The following is an 18,393-nucleotide window of genomic DNA, read 5'->3' as shown; positions in this document are numbered from 1 at the left end:
ACAACCATACACTTAGGCACGCTATTGAACTTATAGCGTAAAGCACACAACTCCACAAAGAATATCGAACAGCGGCGTACCTTCTTGAAGCCAATGTCACCAGCATATTGCCTGAAGCACCGACGGCAGATGTTCAGGCCGTATTTTCTGATCAGACCATGGTGGTTGGAGCAGACCCGACTGGAATTAGGTAGACATTTATTTAGCGAAACATACGAAGCTACGTGTCAGAAACACAGTGGTTTGAATCGCAAGACACCATATTGCATTGATTCGAAGTGTTTATTTGGCCCGCGTCAAACACACTTCCCCAGAGCCGCATGCGGTGCCATTAAGCCTAATGCCTCGACAGATTTGGTCGTTTATGAGGCGTACTTAGTTACTAGTAGCAAAATTTCGGTATCAGTATAGCCATCAAGTTTATATCGACGCTTACCAGTATCGGGAACCAGGACCGTACTTCCTGGGGTGAGAATACCAGATATTTTCGTGTCCCATTGCAGAAGAAAGCGTTCACACCACGAAGGCTAGAAAGCGAAAGGAAGTGACGTACAGGAAAAAGCTAGGATAATTAAAAAAAACTTTCTCCACTCGCCAAACTTTTGCTTTAATAAAGCGTTGTACATAAAAATAAAGCAATACTGAATGACAAACGAAGCTTTCTTCACCGAAATTGCAATTAAGTTTTCAGCTGTTCAGTGGTGTGCGCGCGGTCCGTTAGTAACGGTATTGTAAACAAACTGGAATGGTAGTCCGTAACTAAGGAGAAATCGGTGGGCATGACACGTTTGCGGCATTTTCGAGAATTCTCTTCGTGTTAACGAACATCACACGTGATTAACCAAGTCCACACGTAAGTACCCTGAGCTTTGGTATTTATACTTTCCAAGTGTCAGTACTGTTGTTTCTGGGTATGCGGAGTTTTCGCAAGGGTTTTCATCTGCTGCTGTTGTCGTGCGCGCGTTTTTGTCAAGATTTCAGACTCTTTACTAGTACACAATTTGTACAACATGTTGGCGAGTAACAGACTAACAGTGCTCACGTTCACGACGTGTGCTCATGGATTTATGTAACTGTTGCGTTTAATAACGGTTCTGTTGTCTAGTACAATTAGAAGTGTATGTCTCATCCTTACTCACTTGTCTTCTCAACATTGCTAGTATACTGCTTCACTGGGCTTACGCTACGGCATATTTTGCCTCATTGCGAATTACGTATATTGTCCGTAACTTCATGCAGATGGTATGAATTTGTTCAAACAAAACCTCGAAGCATACTTGAAGTACGTATATGCCCACGTCTGCGCATGTAAAGCGTTGTACTCTGTATGTGCCGTTCATACCCAAGTGTACACCAACAGGATTTTTTGTCTCACGTTTTGCTGATCAAAAACCAATTGACTTCAGTTATCTTCCCTGTATAGAGAAAGTATTTTGATAGATTTTGCACAGTTTTTTGAAATTTTTTTCATAGTCTGGGTGGGTACATGTTTAGACATACGTAAAGGACCAACAATGTACAGCACCGCAAAGGACATCATTATGTCGTGTTCGATGCATAAAATTAGTCGTGTCACACTTTTATTCGGGTGATTACCGAGGTAAAGGTCACTTACGCGTTCTGCAACGTGTAGCAGTGGCTGACCCACATAGCAGACGGACCGTTGAGCAGAACCTGAGCCCTTCCACGTTGACCCAATTCAGGAGGCGCATCATTCCCGAGGGGAGCCTTTCCTCCCTCATTTGTTACACACATTGTTTTTGTATTCTTGTCGTGCTCAGCATTGCTCTTTGCAGACGTAGTTCTTCATAGTAATAATAGCGTGGCAAGAGGCGCTTGTTGTTTTGCTGCGACTTACAGTGATTGGATTTTTGTACGGCAGATGATGTAGCCTGAATCCGTGTGGCAGCCGATGCTAGCTGTCGAGAGGGCCCTTGGCCCATCGCACTTGGATCCGCGTGGCATGAATCGCTACGTCACTCTCGGACAATTGGGCGATGGCACTTACGGGTCTGTTGTCCTGGGTCAGCGTCTCGACACAGGAGAGAAGGTTGCCATTAAGAGGTACGATTGTAAGAAGATGTCTCGTGCTTTCGTTCGGCTCAAATTTGTGACAGCAGATTAAGCGACCGAGCTCAAGTGATGGAGTTACACACACTTAAACCCTCCAGTTTTGTTAGAATCCATCTGTAACATGCTGTTACACTAGCTGCTTCAGAGCTAGATGCAACAGCATTACTTGGATGTACTGTAAGAGAAAAATAAGAAATTTTAAGAAATCTTGGGCGCTTGATTATATAGCACTGCCTTGTTTATCACGTCTGCATGAAACAGTCTCACTTTTGCAGCGCACACACTGTTTGTTAACAGAAAAGAAGTCATCTTCTAATTAAAAAAAAAAACATTTGCACTCATGTCTTCAGCATCTACAATACAATCAAATCTTGGCACCAGAACCGTTCAGAGGCATACTTTTGCCTGGAGCAGGATTAACTGGAAGCTCATGCTCCCCATGGCTGTACCAATCAAGAAGCACTGTCACAAAAAGACTGCATAATAGCCATTAAAAAGTTTTAGGCATAGAGGCTACAAACACACACACACACTTTTCGTATTTACCTCATGCATATTTGCCTACGTAAGAATTCATTAATTTTGTTGCATAAATGCTTCTCGCTTCAAAGCTCTCCAGGAGACACTCTACAGGAGTGACGAAGGGTAGAAAAATTATAATTTCTCTTTTACTTTCATTTCACTTAATTCAAACTTATTTCCCAATTCTACCACGAAAAATTATCTGGACGCTCATTGCCTAACTTTGTCGCCTCTTGAGATTTGATATCCAGTGCCCCTCTTCTCAACCCACCCACCCACCCCTCCTCCCAGCATGGCCCCACTTGGCACATGTCTTCCTGTGGGATCACACTTATTTCACTCTACTGTGAGCTTGTGATACACGTATCATGTCTTGTGTGTGTTTATAAGTGTGACATTGCCACGAGCTACTGCATTCAATGCCGATCACCTGATTTTTCGCGTGACCCTAGCAGAGCTAAGAACGCGCCCTACAATCGGGGGCACATGGGCACGTTGTCATGTGGTGCTTTTTTGTATTTCGTGGGACGTCTTTTATCTCCAGAAAAAGAAAAAAGCCACACAGAGCGTATTTTGTTGAAAACCTCATGCTGGGGTGTTTCCCAGGCCACTCCGCAACTTTCGAATTGGTACTGTGGTACCTTGGTACCTCAAACCAATATTTTAAACGTTAGATCTTCGATAAAAGTTTAGCCTTATCTGAATACTTAATTAGGCACGATGGAAATAAATAAATAAATAAATAAATACTGGTGACCAGAATACACGACTGCAACCTACCTTTGGTTGGTTTCATTAGCCTTTTTTTTTAACTCTCGGTGCACCCTGTATATGTCCACTTAATCAAGTAATAAGAGGAGGCACGGCCTACTTTAATCTAGAAGTCGCTTGTATAAATGAGGTGGTCGGTGTTACAGCACAGTCGTGGTAAGCACCAGGGTGTTTCTCACCAACAGGAGGCAGCACTGTTGAGTTCCAGAGCACTGTTGTGTGTACACTGGGTGTGCCATGCACTGTTGCCTGCCCATGAAGCGGTACCAGCTGTTGCACCAACTGGGAGACGGCACCTTTGGCAGCGTCGTGTTGGCACGCGCCGTTGACACGGGGGAGAAAGTTGCTGTCAAGAGGTGCGGTGTCTGCTTTGCTCAGCTTCAAGGAACAGTCACGTACAGACTGATACTAACCCGAAATTTTGTTTATGGGTAACATAGATAGAAAGCTGTGAAAGTTTGATTTGCAACACCGCAGTGTTCTTTCTTTTTTTTTTAAATAAAATTTCGAATAATAATTTTTTTCCTCAATACTACGGTGTGCAGTACAATGCGTGCATGGAATAATGAAACCGTAAAGTGTCACAACCTCTTTAAACTGCAAACCAATAAATTAATTAGTCAATCAATCATGTCCTGAAAGATAAAAAGTATAGTTACTTGACTTACCCCTGTGCACTCTGACAATTTCTGCCAAATATAGTAAGTACCTGTCAAGTTTGCACAGTTTTCATGTTTTTTGCACGCTGCTTACGCATCTCTGTGCTACTTTTTTTTACATGTTTTCCTTTTTAATGCTGATATTATCTTGGACTGACTGTTGTATGTACTTCCAACACCTAGGATGAAAAAGAAATATTACTCCTGGGACGAATGCATGAACCTTAGGGAGGTCAAAGTGAGTAAAACACCTTAGCATGTCTCCTAAGAACCTCTAAGCAAATCTAATATTGTAATTACTTCCCTATGTTTTTTGTTTTTTTCTGAAAAGGTCTGCTAGTACCGTAATTTCACGCGTATAAGCCGCAGGATCCGTGCAAATCGGGGGGTAGAAACAAGCTTTATCGCTTTTAACCCTAAAACATGAGCGTCTGTCTATCTATAGTAAGGATACCTTTAACATCAAAAGTTACATTTTCAGTCCCTGCAAAAACTGAGCCATGCCAACCTAGTTAAGCTGAAAGAAGTCATCAGAGAGGACAACACCCTGTACTTTGTGTTTGAGTACATGAAGGAAAACCTGTACCAGCTCATCAAAGACAGGTGAGATGCAGCAACGAAGTGCATTTCGAACATCTTGGCAGACAAAAATTTTCAGCCCCAACTTGTAGAGGCATTACAGAGACGGATACGTTTTCTGAGTTCTGAGTGTGACCTTCATGTAAGGATGTACCTGTGCCGATAGACAATTATTGAGATGTACCTGAGAAGGGGCTAGCGAAGTTTCAAGTACGTCTGTGCCTATACCCTCCTTTCCAGAGAGAAGCCATTTCCAGAACCCGTGATACGGAACATTCTCTACCAGATATTCCAGGGCCTAGCATTCATGCACAAGCACGGATTCTTCCACCGTGACATTAAGCCTGAGAACCTGCTCTGCATGGGACCAGAACTAATCAAGATAGCAGACTTTGGTCTGGCAAGGGAGATCCGTTCGCGACCACCGTACACAGACTATGTTTCCACTCGCTGGTGAGAACTGAGTAATCTAATCTTACTTAAAAGGGCCACTCCAAACTATATGTTGCATTTTCAGAATCCTACCAAACTTATGCCATTGCAATCTATGTGTTTCACAATGCATTTGTTACTTATTTATTTATTATTATTCTTTTCTTTACAGTAGAACCCCTTGGTAGTAAACTCTCTGGGACCATGATGAAATTTTACTAGATCAGGAGTTTTATTATATCAGGTGTGCCATTGAATGTATGGGATTCTATCGGGACCGCAGTTCTCGTTTACTATAAGCAGAGTTTTACTACAAGAGGAGTTACTATAAAGAGGTTCTACTGTATTAGTATTTATATTTATTTAGTTATTTTATTTATTTATTTGTACATACTGCGGCCTTGGTAAGGCTTTGCCATGGAGTAAGGCATGCATAGTACAGAAAGTATTTCGTGATGCATGCATGCATGCGGACTTAGATTAGCTATCTATGGCTTACGTCTTTTGTGTAGCTCCAGTTCATTCATAAAGAGGGCTTACGTACACCGACGATTCATGTAGGTATCGGGCTCCCGAGATCCTGTTGCGGTCGACCAATTACAGTTCTCCCATTGACATGTGGGCAGTGGGATGCATAATGGCCGAGCTGTATACTCTGCAGCCCCTCTTTCCGGGACGAAGCGAGATCGATCAGATCTTTCGGATATGTTCCGTCCTAGGAACCCCAGACAAGGTACGAAACTTGGTGAAGCGCGACTTTTCAAACCACCTGAGAAACCCGGCTCGTCGTTTATTTTGTTACTCGTTTCTCATTTATGTGTCGCATGTTTATAGCGTGACTGGCCGGAGGGCCACCAGCTAGCAGCGGCCATGAACTTCCGGTTTCCACAGTTCTCCGAGATGCCTTTAGCCAGCATCGTGCCGAATGCTGGCAAGGATTCTGTCGTGCTTCTCCGCGATCTGTTGAGGTGGAATCCGGCGCGGAGACCTACAGCAGTTCTGGTGAGCATTATGAGTGAACTTTCAGTGACCTTTCATTGAACATTCACTGAATATTCACAGTGAATATACAAAAGCTCACAAGGACTGCACCCGTTGAGACTGACCAAGGTTAGGTCAGGAGAGCCTTTTACGTATTTCACACGTTGGGGAGTACGGTGCGGTGAGCTTTTGTCCGGTGAGCTTATGTCCGGTGAGCTTTTGTCCGTGATTCATATGCACTCATATTCACTACGCATGTGCGCAGACATAGCTGAGCTTTTATTCCTATGCACAAGCAGCATAAGGAAGATTGCGAGCCAATACAGTCAAACTCCTTTACAACGAAGCTCAGGGGACAGCAAAAAAAGTTCGCAGTAAAGGTATTTTCGTTAAAAAGGATGTCCATTATTGGACCTATAGGCTCCAGCGGGACCGCAAAAAAATTTCGCTGTAGTGGTATTTTCGTTAAAAAGGTGTTCGCTATAAAGGAGTTTGACTGTACTTCCACGACATAGACAAGGAGATACTGCACATAAATGTGCAAATCGTATGCATAAGACACAGATAAAAAAAACACTAATAAGATAGAAAGCACATAAGCAAGAAATATGTGTGATGTAAGATGATTAGAGCCTGAAGTTTTAGGGTTTTACCCGATTCTTCCCTGAATTTGCATCCCGAATTGAAGGTTGCCTCTTTAGGGTTAAACCCGATTTTTACCAGGCAAATTGCCCTCTCTGGGAAGTCTGTAGGAATGCACCAACTTACTTGTTGGGCAGAAAAATGCAGTTATACATCACCGCTTGTACCAAACCGCTACAGTTAGTTTGAATAACTGAGCCCGATTTCTTCCCGATTTTAGTGTAATGGAAGTTTTTTCACCCGAATTCGCACGAATTTAGTGCGCACGTTTATTTACCCGATTTTTACCCCCCGAATTTTGAAAAAAAAAAAAAATTCCGAAAACTTCAGGCTCTAAAGATAATGGATAAGGTATTTAAGGTATGATAAGAAAAGTAATATGATAAGAAATAAAAATTAATAAAAGATAAATATATTTTAAATTTTATATAAATATTTAAAAATATTTTAATAAAAAAAAGAATAAAATAATAATCATTATGCGTGATTTAGGCGCTGCGGTACCCATATTTTCTGGCGAGTCAGAGGGGTGCAGGACCGATGGCACATTACTACCAGAACGGCGCCACCCAGCACCGCCAGCAGAACAACGGCCACATGAGGCACGCGCACTACGGCAACAACCTATCAGGAAGAGAGCCGCACAGCTTGCCCGCGGCTTATGAACAACAAGTGAGTCTCTATACAAGGAATTGCTCGAGGAGATTGGGCTTTGCCTCATTGCACTGTGTTGTGCCTGTTTGAACATGCAGGACGTGAAGTTGCACGCAACTCGACGGTGGTCGAAAGTCTCTTCCTGGGACGACGTGTCCGAGGCTGGCGAGCTGCCAGGTGGAGACGAAATATCGGACTTCGAAGAGAACTCGGAAAGGTATACATTGTTTGAAATACGCAAGTAATGTAACCTATGAGGAGCGTTGATACTCTGAGGCAAATTTACGTCTACCTGACACAATTCCAGCAACTCTTATGTGCAAAATTGTCAAAATGTTACTGACTTTCAAAATGTCACATGAATTCACCTGACACTTTTCTTTCATCAGCATGGTGCATGTGTATTATAGTCTGTACGTTGACGAAGCGATGTTGCTTCTGCGAACAAAAAGTGCGTAGTTCTGGTTTCGCCTCATTTGTATATCAAAGTTTCATGATTCTTATCTTAAATTACATGCTCGTTCCAGAATTGTTTAGAAAGAAGGTAGATTCTAATAATGGTCGCCTCCAATTTTGATGTCTCTCATTTTTGTGAAATGACATCAAATGAAGAAGTTAATTAATTAATTTTAAGTAATTAGCGCATGCTCTCTCCCACAGGACGTCCTCCTGACTGCGTAACCCTCCTACAAAAATGGCATCAGTGCTGTTCTTGCAGCTCTTTTTTTTAAATCTGTAACGCATTAAAAAAAATGTATACACATAGCCGGGCGAATACCAAAATTTCCATTGCAAATAATTTACGAATATTTCACCTACACTTCGAATTGAATCCGAATAAGTTCTTCAGATTGCGAATCGAATTCGAATACCTCATGGTGGAATATTTTGTACTGTTGTGCTCATTAAATGTTGTTCTGCTCCAGACGTTCCTCTGCGTTGTGTATGGCAGACAGCATTAGTGGGATGAACTGCATTGAGAGTTAGTCAACATGTTCCGTGCAGCCTGCTTTGTGTGCATCTCCTCATTTCTATGTTTATATTGTGAATTTCCTATACTTTTTTTTAGAAGCTGCACTTATTTCCATCTGTTACCGAACATAACTCTGAAAGTTTGGAGTACATTTACTGGAACCTTCAATGTCCAGAGTACTGTGTTGACCATGAGCTCACAAAATTTGTAGACTATAGTAACAGAAAATTGTAAACAGTATAAAGCAGGGTTCACCTAACGCTCGAGTGTAATGAGGTGAAGCCGACTTGCAGACTGGAGCCGCACACCAAAAGAACAATCGTGGTAACGTGAAGTGGGCTTCACCTAACTCTTGCATGTAATGAGGCGAAGCCGACTCGATAGCGGTACCTCGCTTCAGTACAGAAAATTTCGAATCCTGAAAATAGGTTGCGAATAGCATTCGAACAGCATCAGATATCCGTTTCATGTTCGAAGTTTCGAATATTCGCACAGCTCTACATGAAAGTATATCAAGTTTTTGTCACGGTCTCAAAGCTTGCACCAATTTCACTCGGAAGTACCGTTTTCATTGTGACATTGGTGTTGTGCAGGAAAGGCAAGCCAAGCCATGCATGGCCACTGGATCATCAAGACTCAATAGCTGGAACAAACCAGAATGGGCTTTCTGCCAAGCAGCGCTACATGAGCACGGCACACTACATAGCGGGGCAAAACACCCGGGTCACCAACTACCAGGATTCCTTGCAGAAGAATATGGATGCGTCTTATTCCTCTATAGGAAAAGGTACCCACGATAGTACCATTCAAGTGGAATGTTTAGTGCATAACCGTGTATTCACACGAGCAACGTCCTCACGGAATATTCTAGTGGAAGAAAAAGCAAAAACACTGCTTACAGAGACGAAGTTCCGTCCCGTGTTATGTGAGCATTCACACGGTGCAGAATATCGGGCGCGGCGTACTGCGCATTTAGCAGACGACACCGTCAGCGTGTTTCCCTGTCGTCTGCTACGGAATATCTTGCGGCTGTGTAACAGGATATTCCCCACGGTTAGCAGTGTACGTGAAGACACGAATGTTGGGTGCCCGCGCTCACGTGACAGCAGAAAGCTATATGACGCTTTTCGCATCTTCCGCTTCTGCGGGGAATAGTATGTCGCTCGTGTGAATACTCGGTAAGAGGAGCAGTGGAATGACATTTAGCATTGGTTCCCTCATCAAGCAACCTATGAGGAGCCACTATGCAGATTGTCACTGATGATGATGATGATGATGATGATCTGGTGGCTGTACCCTTTGTAGCGGGCAGACAACGCTAAATAGCGCGTCCTAGCCTAAAATCCAAAAGGAAAAAAAAAAACTAACCACAAAAATTACTGTTCTCTGCACAATAACACTGTTGCCAACCCAAATCGAACTATCAACTGCCTGCATTACTGACGTGCTGCACATGCATTGCAGGCTCGTACAACCTGAGTTACCTTCCTGTGGTGTATGCCAGAGACTCGGCCAAGGCGAAGGATACGGCGTCGGCAGTCCGGATGCCCTCCGACTTTCCAGGAAGGACGGACTGGGCTGCAAAGTCAGTATGCAACGGTGTGACCTCATCACTTTGAACTCCGCTAAGTCCAAAATGTGGCTAATACAAGATTTCGAGAAATCCCAGTGCTCCTTGCGCACTTGTTGCATCCTGGGCGTTTATCACCGTGGGAGAGAGAAATTCGATGCGTACCCAAAATCTACGCAGCTTGGGGAGCATTCTCCTCCCTCTGTCGTAACGATAATCCCGCAACTCAAAGCAGCACCATACGTTCTCTGGGATTTTTTGAAGTCATCCGTTCAGTGGCGTCACTAGGGGGGTTCACACCGTACCTCCGCTTCCTCTCTTCCACATGGCAGAGGTCTTGCAACACGCATAACAACAGTAACGCCGTGCGATCTCTTAGAGCAGAGGCTTGGGAAGTGTCTGCCCTCCGCGTCCTCCTATTGGCCTGCATCCAGTAGGCAGAGCCCCCCTCGCTCTTGGTCAGCAAACGCAAGGATAGTCGTAGCTTCTCCTTATCTCCAACGGCATATGTACCGTAATTTCACGCGTATAAGCCGCAGGACGCGTTTTTTGGGACGTCTTGAAAATTTTCTGGCAGATAAGCCGTACCCGCAGATAAGCCGCGGGCAATACGAGACGACTGATTTGTGCGACACAGGTGACCATAGAGAAGGCCAGAAACCCTGTGGTCCATACTCCGGTATCGGCACAATGTACAACAGAGGAGGTCAGTTCTGGAGTTCTACCAAGATCGGATTGTGCCCTTGTGGGGGGTTTTTCGTGGACTGATGGGTCAGTGATCTTCCAGAAGACGTGAATCACTGTCACCACTTTCCTTAAAGCTGCTCGGGCGAATGCACCAGGAAGATCAATCTACTCGAATGTGGACCCATCCCTGTTACGCACTGTTCGTGCATCGGCAGGGCAGTGCTGTTCCAGAGGCACTGTCGGCCCTTTCGTTAAAATCGGCGTATGGGGAAAATACCAGGAAAAAATAGTAATCAGATAAGCCGCACCGGTGGATAAGCCGCAGGGCGCCCGTGAGAAAAAAAAATCGCGCATAAGCCGCGGCTAATATGCGTGAAAATACGGTAGTTGGAAATGGTCTCTTACCGTCTCCACCTCTGCTTTCAACGTAGAATCGACAACGAAAATTCACACTGCGTGCCAAGTGTAGGGTTAGTCGTCATCGATTTGCATGTTTTAGCAAAAGAGAGCAACCTTTTTTGTCATCTTTACTCTTGTAATGTTTACCAGACTGTACTACGCGCGTGCACATTTATTATTACCCTGGTAGCTCGGAAATAACTTGGCGTTACAAATAATTAACGTTTCAGGTATCTCAAGTGAAATGAAGCGGCCCTCGTGAACGAAAACAACTCCTGTGTGGATGCCAAACTAAAGAATGTGACATTGGTGTCGCCCGTAGTCGTCAGCGTATGCTCCAAGGTGGCTCTATGCGCCTGTCCTCTGCGGCCCAGTGTACAAGAATAAACTGCATCGCCGGTGTACATAACGACATTGCTGTTTTTCTTTTTATTGTGTGTGGACAAAAATGTCAAAATATAGAACTGCACACTGTGGCATGGAGTCATTGATGACAGGTAGTGATACAATGGGACCTGAGCACCTGATGTGAATAGCCCCCAAGACTTCGTGCGTAAGAAACATAAATGTGCGTAAATTTAAGGTGTGCGGTATCACAAGCACGTGAAACACCAGGGGAACATATCCAGGTACCAAACATGAATTGAATTTTGTTGCAGTAACAGAGCCTTCTCGAATCCGTGTGCTGGGAAATATAAACTTATAAATTAATATCAATTTAGAATTCTGTCGTATTACAGTGTATTCACACGAGTGACATTCCCCAGAATATTCCAGCAGAAGATGCAAAAAAAATAACTTTTTTGTTGCTGCATAAGTGCGAACATTGGATGGTCTCTTTGTGCACTGCTAATCATGACAAATACCCCAAGATGTTCCATAGCAGACAACTGGAAAAAGCGCAGACGATGTCGTCTGCTGTGTTCACAACACAGAACTTCCGACATTCCAGCACCGTGTGAATGCAGAGCATAACACACGGTGGAACTTCCACCCTGCGAGCAGTTTGCTTTTTCTTCCACTAGAATATTCCACGAGAATGTCACTCTGTGATTACACGGTTGCAGGAACCAGTTCATGAGAAGAGCACCTCTCAATATGCGAAATGAATAGCCTCCTTAGAGCAGTACAGTTGAACATCATTCATTCGGCACACTTGTTTTTTTTCAGACTACCCCTGGTACAGCAAGGACATATTTGTGAAAATTAGATTTATTAATTGGTACAATGTCTTATTGCCGTTAATTAGCAGTAAGAAAATAATCATCTGGGTGGTAAAGCTCACTCAACAACCTGTAAACGTACGACGGAGCATTTCCGCCAATGTTAAACACGAACAGTGGCACCAGGTCCGGAGGAACGTAGTCGAACACGGGGTTCACCAGTTCCACGTCGTTCAACATCGCACCTGTTTCGAACCCGACGACTTTTTCGGGAGATACAAACTTGTTGAACGCCTCCTGATCCTCAGAGCATAGGTACTGAGGCGTGAGCTTAAACACAGGGGCGCACACAATTAATGGAACCGAATAGTGCTTGGCTGCTAGAGCTACAGCATGCACTCCACACTGCGCCTTGAGGCCACCGTTTGCCATGACACTGTGCGTTCCTATGATAACCTTGTTTACTCTAGGCATCATAGCAAACACAGCAGAATCTGGGATTAATGTCGTTTTGATATTAGCTTTGGCCAAGCTTCGTGCTAATTCGTGCCCCGTGTAAAACGGAGCAAGTTCCACAACGATAACGTGGAAAGTGCGTTTCGCAGAAGCCTTCTTAAGAAAGGCCTCGACTGTCCGCGACTTGCCAGCTGTGAGGATAACTTCGCCGGAGTGAATGTGTTCCAAGGCTTGAGCTGCAATGTTCTCAGTGTTTAGATCGAGCTCACGTTCGAACTCGTCGATGCTTTCCAGAACCCGTTGTTTCAGATTAGGAAAATGCTTTGTATATGTGCCAACTGTGTCTTCCTGGCTTAGCAACATCTTTTGTAAAGAATCGCTGTCACCTTCGATCTGTCGTCCGCATTCGACGCTAATATAGTCGTCTCTGACAATTTTGAGTATCCTACGCACGATATTTCCGATTGCAGTTTCAGTTGGGTCAACTTTGATCATTTTCTGCCCTTCGGATCGCAAAATGCAGAGGAGATCCTGGGCGGTCTTCCATTCACGATGCTTGATCAAATTCACCAAGACATTCACTAGGAACTTTGCAATGTCGTTCGAAGTTTCGAACTTATCTTGCTTGAGATTCATTGATAGAGTCTGTACAAAATCTTCTGGTGTTTCCGGCATGTTTCTGTTTTAATCGTTGCAATATTGCCAGTTCTGCAAACAGACCACAGAAACAGACGAAACGCGTGGAAAATGATGGCGATTGCGCTTGCGGCAGCCCCCGTTGCAGTACCGCAGACCCCTTGTGAAATACGCTAATTGATGTTTATTCTAATATAACAACACCAGAAGAACATGATAACATTGCACCCTTGTTTTTATGGAGCATTTAACTCGAAAGCATAAGATGGTGGCGGTGAAGATTTCTTTTTTGTTTCTGTTTTTAGTCATAAGCGCACAATCCCAGATGGCGCCACGTCACGTAATTTGGCGCGCAGAAATGACAGCAGACGACCGGCAAAATTCGGTGTTTGTCAGGAACCTTATTCGTCTACTTTGTTTATCAGTGCAGCACTTCCTGACCCAACAAATGTAGTTATTAAAGCTTCGTCCGAAAGTATAAGAAGAGTAAGGCACGTTCAACGTCTAGTGGCTTAGTTTAGGAAAGTGTCTCCAACGTACGGGTTATCATTTTCACAGTCGCCGATTGATTTTGTGCACTCCTTTTCGCCTTTCATTCGCCAGCTAGGACAAAATGGGTATGAAATGATGAAGCTGAGAACAGGAAGATGCCTGTCGGACCGCCTACGGTAATATATGTGCTGCCAACTCTCGACAGGAATCTTTTTATATTGAGAACATTTTGTAGCTCGTGTGTATTCTTTCTTTCCTTTCTCTTTCTTTTTTGTTATTTAGCAATATACAGGCTACAGTCACAACAAGATACACAACTAAAGAGAAAGACGCCATGGGACAAGAGCCAGTGATTTATCCAGAACCCCATAGGCGCCGATTGCGAGGGAGGGGGAGGGCTTGGGGGCCTGAGTCTCCCGGAACTTTCCCATCAGGCCCCATCAGGGAAGTCTACAGAGCTGACACTCAAGACTCAAGGTGAACGTTTCGAGGGATATCCTGAGAATCGCATGTTTCTTGCGAGTGAACATGAAGATCATGTAAAAATTTGTGTCGTAACGTCACAACACAGAATTTATGACACCCTGGCCGACCTCTGTGTATGAAGAGCGGATTATGATAGGGGATTATATTTGTGGTTCGGCCCACTCCGGCAGATTGAAAACTCTCACCCCCTACTAGTGGGACCTTGGTGGGGACACTACCCCCTACTGGTGCACCCCCTACAGTTGGGACCTTGCTATTTCAGCTTTAGAAACATGTCAGTAATGAAACGTAAAGCTGTTATGACGTAACTGTAAAAATGACCCCCCCCCCCCCCCGTGCTTGGGATTCTGGATACTAGAAAATTCACGCAGCATGGAGTGTAAAAATATACTATTTAATAACAACCACCAGCCGTCAGCGTAAGACAAGAAAAACGTTCAATTCCGATGAACAGACATATATTGTTATTATGTATTGTTCTAGGTCCCTGAACGAGAAATAGCTACCTTATTTTTAACTGCGTTAGCGACGAATTCCACAGAGCTTTGCACGAAAGGATATAATCAAACGTCCATATAGTCATTGCTGTAGATAAGACTGGGATTCACGAGTTCAACAGCCCCACACCAAACTTCAGGACAATACATGGGAATCCTCTCCGTGGAAAGGGAGGAGAAATCTGGGGGGGCCCTACTCCAGAAATGTCTCTTTTATACGGCCCTACACCCACTACCAAAAATAAAAAAGTGGGCGGTATTACAGCACCTTTTTTTTCATCCACATGTTCCCAAACGACATTATTCTTCTAACAAGGGCACATTAGGGCATGGACATTAGGCCACGGTGCATTAGGCGTACCGCCGTAGAAAACCCTAAAAATCAGTGTTGCTGATTGTTTTTATGTATGTGTTTTTATTTTTTGGTGGTGGATTGGGTGAATGCATTGATGTTGCTCTGACTACGTGGATTTTTTTGCACTGCTCAGGACGGGTTTCTGTTAATATTCACGGGATACAGATTGTGTAACAATGTTCTCAAGTCCAAAAACTATAATTTCAGTCAGTGGTCAGTCACTTCAGTAATTTCACTACATGTCTCCGACGTAAAACGTGATCGATCAGTGTTCTTCACATTGTTTCTCCGGTTCCTCCGCATCCAGGCATCCCAAATATTTTCTTCCAGGCGACACAGCGGACGAAAACGGAAACGAGGCTCCAATTGGCGGAGAGAGTTTGAAAGGCGAGCGATGATTGGTCGACTGAGAGGGCGCCACCGGTGGAGCGGTCGCCTTTCGAAAACTCAGCGGTCCGCATCGTCTGCTACTCACCACGGTTTGTCGTGTGCGTGCAGTTGTGAGTTCACAAAGCTCCCATCCGACATCCCTTCTTTAGGTATGTTCCATCAATTTAATTTGCATCTCAAGTGACAAATGTAGCTTGTACGTGGGTAGTATCACATCTGCTTTTCAAGCAAATACAGTACTTTCTTCACTGACGGATTTGTCAGGATAGGTGTGAAAGGGTTACTCTTATCAGTTCTGTTTCCATAGTATCTGACGAAATATTTTTGCACTTGATGTTGTTCAGTGCGTTAATTGTTACTGCGTGTATGTTTCCTCTTAAATTTGCAAGTTGGATGTTTGTTTTTGCACACGTGACATTTTTGATGACAGTCACATCAGCCGTGATATTTTATAGAACTAGATTGAGATTTCCCCTTTGAGAGTTTGGAAGTCACGTTTAGTGGGTCAGTTACATTACGATTGTTTATTATTTGCTTTTGTGAGCAATATGTCTCACTACGTGCCATGCAACACGACATCTACGCATGCGATTACCTCGCCCCCTTTGAACTTTTATCACAACAACTGACCCGTTATTAACGTTTACCGTCCCAATTGGAGTTCTTTATCTTAAGCTGTCGGTTATAAAACCACCATTCCCTTTCAACGCGCACTGACACACCCAAGATAGAGGCGCATATGAGACGGGACGTTTGTTCTTACTTTCCGAAAGCTCATTTCACTCTGGAGAACACCCCGCATAAGAAAGATGTTGAAAGATAAAGTGGTCAACGCAGAGTACGACGCCCAGCCCTGTCCTTCGAGGCTGTTGCGTGTATAGCCTCCTGTTTTCTCCCACTGCGCCCGGGCAGATGAATAAAAAGTAATGCAAGAGAGAGAGAGAGAAAAAAAAAGTTAACAAACGACGGAGGGGAGGGTAGAAACTTTTCTTCTTCGCGCTGGAATGTCATTTTTATGTATATGATCATTGCTTTTTTCTTTTTTATCGCCACCGTCACGAACTTCCCGTCAGCTCTTCTTTTGAAAGTCCCCACAACCGCTAATTTCCTTCTCGTCTGCTTCTTTTTGGCGGTTGTTATTTTTGGTTCGTTTCCCCTGGTGGCTCGTTTAGACGAAATGTATAGTCCTTCGTTTCTTGTGCGGGGACCTTTTGCGAAAGTTACATACAAAGTTGCGAAAATGCCTGGCGTAGAAAAGGAGATGTCTCGATGCGCGGAATGCTATAGGAGGACGGAGCGTCGTCTGCTAAGCGCCGTCTGCTACAAGTTGTTCGTCTGCTGCGCGGTCGTGCGTCTGCTGAAATAACGAGATAGACATTATAAAAAAGAAAGAAAAAAAAGGTCTCACACAGAAGCCGGTTGTAAACATTATGGGTCACGTCAACGTCGAGCGCGAAAAAAAGAGCAGTCTGCTTAATATCGTCTGCTACGCGCTGTGCACAGCACAACTGAAATTCGTTAAGAATTAGGGCAACGAGAAAGTATGTAAACGTAATGAAGTTGAAAATAGGCGACACTTTTAAAGTGTGCCCGTTATAGATTTTTGAGTACGTGAATGGACTCGGATATATTATGGTGAGGTATTACCTGTGGGTTATCAACTGAGTGATACTATTTTGGGGGCTTCTGCACTTTTATGTCGTCTGGTTCCTGTCCCGTGTTTTTGTTCCAGCTCTCTTATTTTACTAATGACTGAGGCTGACGTTGTCTAGTGAACATATACAACCCCATCTGCTTAGCGCGATTGAAGGCAGCAGGCCCTAAAGCGCGCCGATAGCAAATCACTATCTGTCTTGCCATCTTCGACTTCTTGCGATGCCCATCAGGAGTCAAAGGCTTCCGAAAGCACATTTCGATGCTTTTCTTATTATTTTTTTATCTTGCTTCCGTTCGTTCCCGCAGTTATTGTTGGAGGAACGAGAGGGGATGGGGAAAGAGATTTGGATTTTCGACCCCCCACTTTGGAGTCTCTCCTTCTAATGGCGAAAGGAGGAATAGAGCTGAATGGTTCTTTTTTCCTTCTGAGACGGACATTATGAAGCTGTTGTAGGGATGTATTTCAGACGTGACATATTGGAGTCGGCCGGTGACGCCGGCTTCCAGACGGGTAACTCGATTTGACCATGTTGTAAAAAGGAAGAGATGGGTGGTTACTTTTTCGCCGACGGGCAAGAAAATGCTTTTCCTGTCAGTTCTCTCCATTTGTCGTGTTTGATTAGTAAAAAGAAGAAGCATGTGAACGACGCAAAGTATAATGCGTGGCATCTGAACGTTCGGTGCTTCGGGACGATACAGACTCATTGCAAATGGCGAGAATTTTGTATTTCATTTATCAGGATAAATTGGGTAACCTTATCAACGGTGACTTGTCTCGATTTATGCGATAAGAGAAACGTCTCCTTCAGTTTGAGGAGTAAGCAAAGGGACACGGATTAAGGGGACACGGAGGAGCAGAGCAGACCGACTCAGAATCTGAGCAATGATACTTTATTGGAGAAACCGCAAAAAGGTTATCTGGGCACGAGGTTACCACGGGGATTTTCTACATTTTTTTTTCTTTTTAATTCACTCACTCACTCACAACGGGAAGAACAATTTCTCGGCTCATTTATGTAAGCCGCGGATGATGATGATGATGATGATTGAAAGAAAAAAAAAGGGATAAGCCGCGGAATCGTGCACTGTCACTTCCATTTTTCGGAGAGTCCATTTTGAATGTGAGGAGGAGAAAATATATGTTTATGTGTACACGTACTTTTTTTTTATTATTGATCTTCATCGTTTTCTACTACATACATAGAACAGAACAGGACTGTGAGGGCGAGCCCTGCATGACAGTCCAAACTACAAATACAAGAAGTGTTATAGGTATAGAGCGAGGAGCACCAAGCAGTTTAACCTGCGACACTGCAAAAA

The 18,393-nt window shown here is 44.0% G+C and overlaps 3 protein-coding genes across 4 annotated transcripts in view; 2 read left to right on the top strand and 1 right to left on the bottom strand.

Annotated features, from left to right (window-relative positions):
* The first annotated feature begins 730 nt into the window (after positions 1–730).
* On the top strand, positions 731–11,418 carry LOC135398853 (serine/threonine-protein kinase ICK-like). 2 transcript variants are annotated; one of them, XM_064630376.1, is made up of 12 exons: positions 731–853; positions 1,883–2,064; positions 4,209–4,263; positions 4,507–4,628; positions 4,845–5,057; positions 5,598–5,769; positions 5,871–6,038; positions 7,152–7,331; positions 7,412–7,530; positions 8,880–9,073; positions 9,751–9,871; positions 11,173–11,418. In XM_064630376.1, the coding sequence occupies exons 2-12, from the start codon at positions 1,913–1,915 to the stop codon at positions 11,183–11,185; spliced, it is 1,509 nt and encodes a 502-aa protein (XP_064486446.1). In that variant the 5' UTR covers positions 731–853; positions 1,883–1,912; the 3' UTR covers positions 11,186–11,418. The 2 variants fall into 2 exon arrangements, with proteins under 2 accessions (XP_064486446.1, XP_064486447.1); XM_064630377.1 differs by lacking the exon at positions 731–853 and adding an exon at positions 3,552–3,722 and having other exon boundaries at positions 1,962–2,064.
* On the bottom strand, positions 11,357–13,332 carry LOC135398855 (translation initiation factor eIF2B subunit beta-like). The gene has a single exon (XM_064630379.1). The coding sequence runs from the start codon at positions 13,234–13,236 to the stop codon at positions 12,184–12,186; it is 1,053 nt and encodes a 350-aa protein (XP_064486449.1). The 5' UTR covers positions 13,237–13,332; the 3' UTR covers positions 11,357–12,183.
* A 2,124-nt stretch (positions 13,333–15,456) lies between these two features.
* LOC135398852 (caveolin-3-like) overlaps positions 15,457–18,393 on the top strand; it is a 56,704-nt gene continuing 53,767 nt past the window's right edge. The window contains exon 1 of the mRNA XM_064630375.1: positions 15,457–15,566. The gene's annotated coding sequence lies outside the window, so the exon portion shown is untranslated. The remainder of the gene's footprint in view (positions 15,567–18,393) is intronic.

Source organism: Ornithodoros turicata, chromosome 6, assembly GCF_037126465.1.
Source record: "Ornithodoros turicata isolate Travis chromosome 6, ASM3712646v1, whole genome shotgun sequence".
In the NCBI taxonomy this organism is placed as follows: domain Eukaryota; kingdom Metazoa; phylum Arthropoda; class Arachnida; order Ixodida; family Argasidae; genus Ornithodoros; species Ornithodoros turicata.
This window is presented reverse-complemented; position numbering and strand designations above follow the sequence as displayed.

Coding starts and splice junctions, on each gene's coding strand:
- LOC135398853 (XM_064630376.1), top strand. CDS start 1,913: ATGCTAGCTGTCGAGAGGGCCCTTGGCCCATCGCACTTGGATCCGCGT. Junction 6,039..7,151: donor GGAGACCTACAGCAGTTCTG/GTGAGCATTATG, acceptor TGCGTGATTTAG/GCGCTGCGGTACCCATATTT. Junction 7,332..7,411: donor CCGCGGCTTATGAACAACAA/GTGAGTCTCTAT, acceptor TTGAACATGCAG/GACGTGAAGTTGCACGCAAC.
- LOC135398855 (XM_064630379.1), bottom strand. CDS start 13,236: ATGCCGGAAACACCAGAAGATTTTGTACAGACTCTATCAATGAATCTC.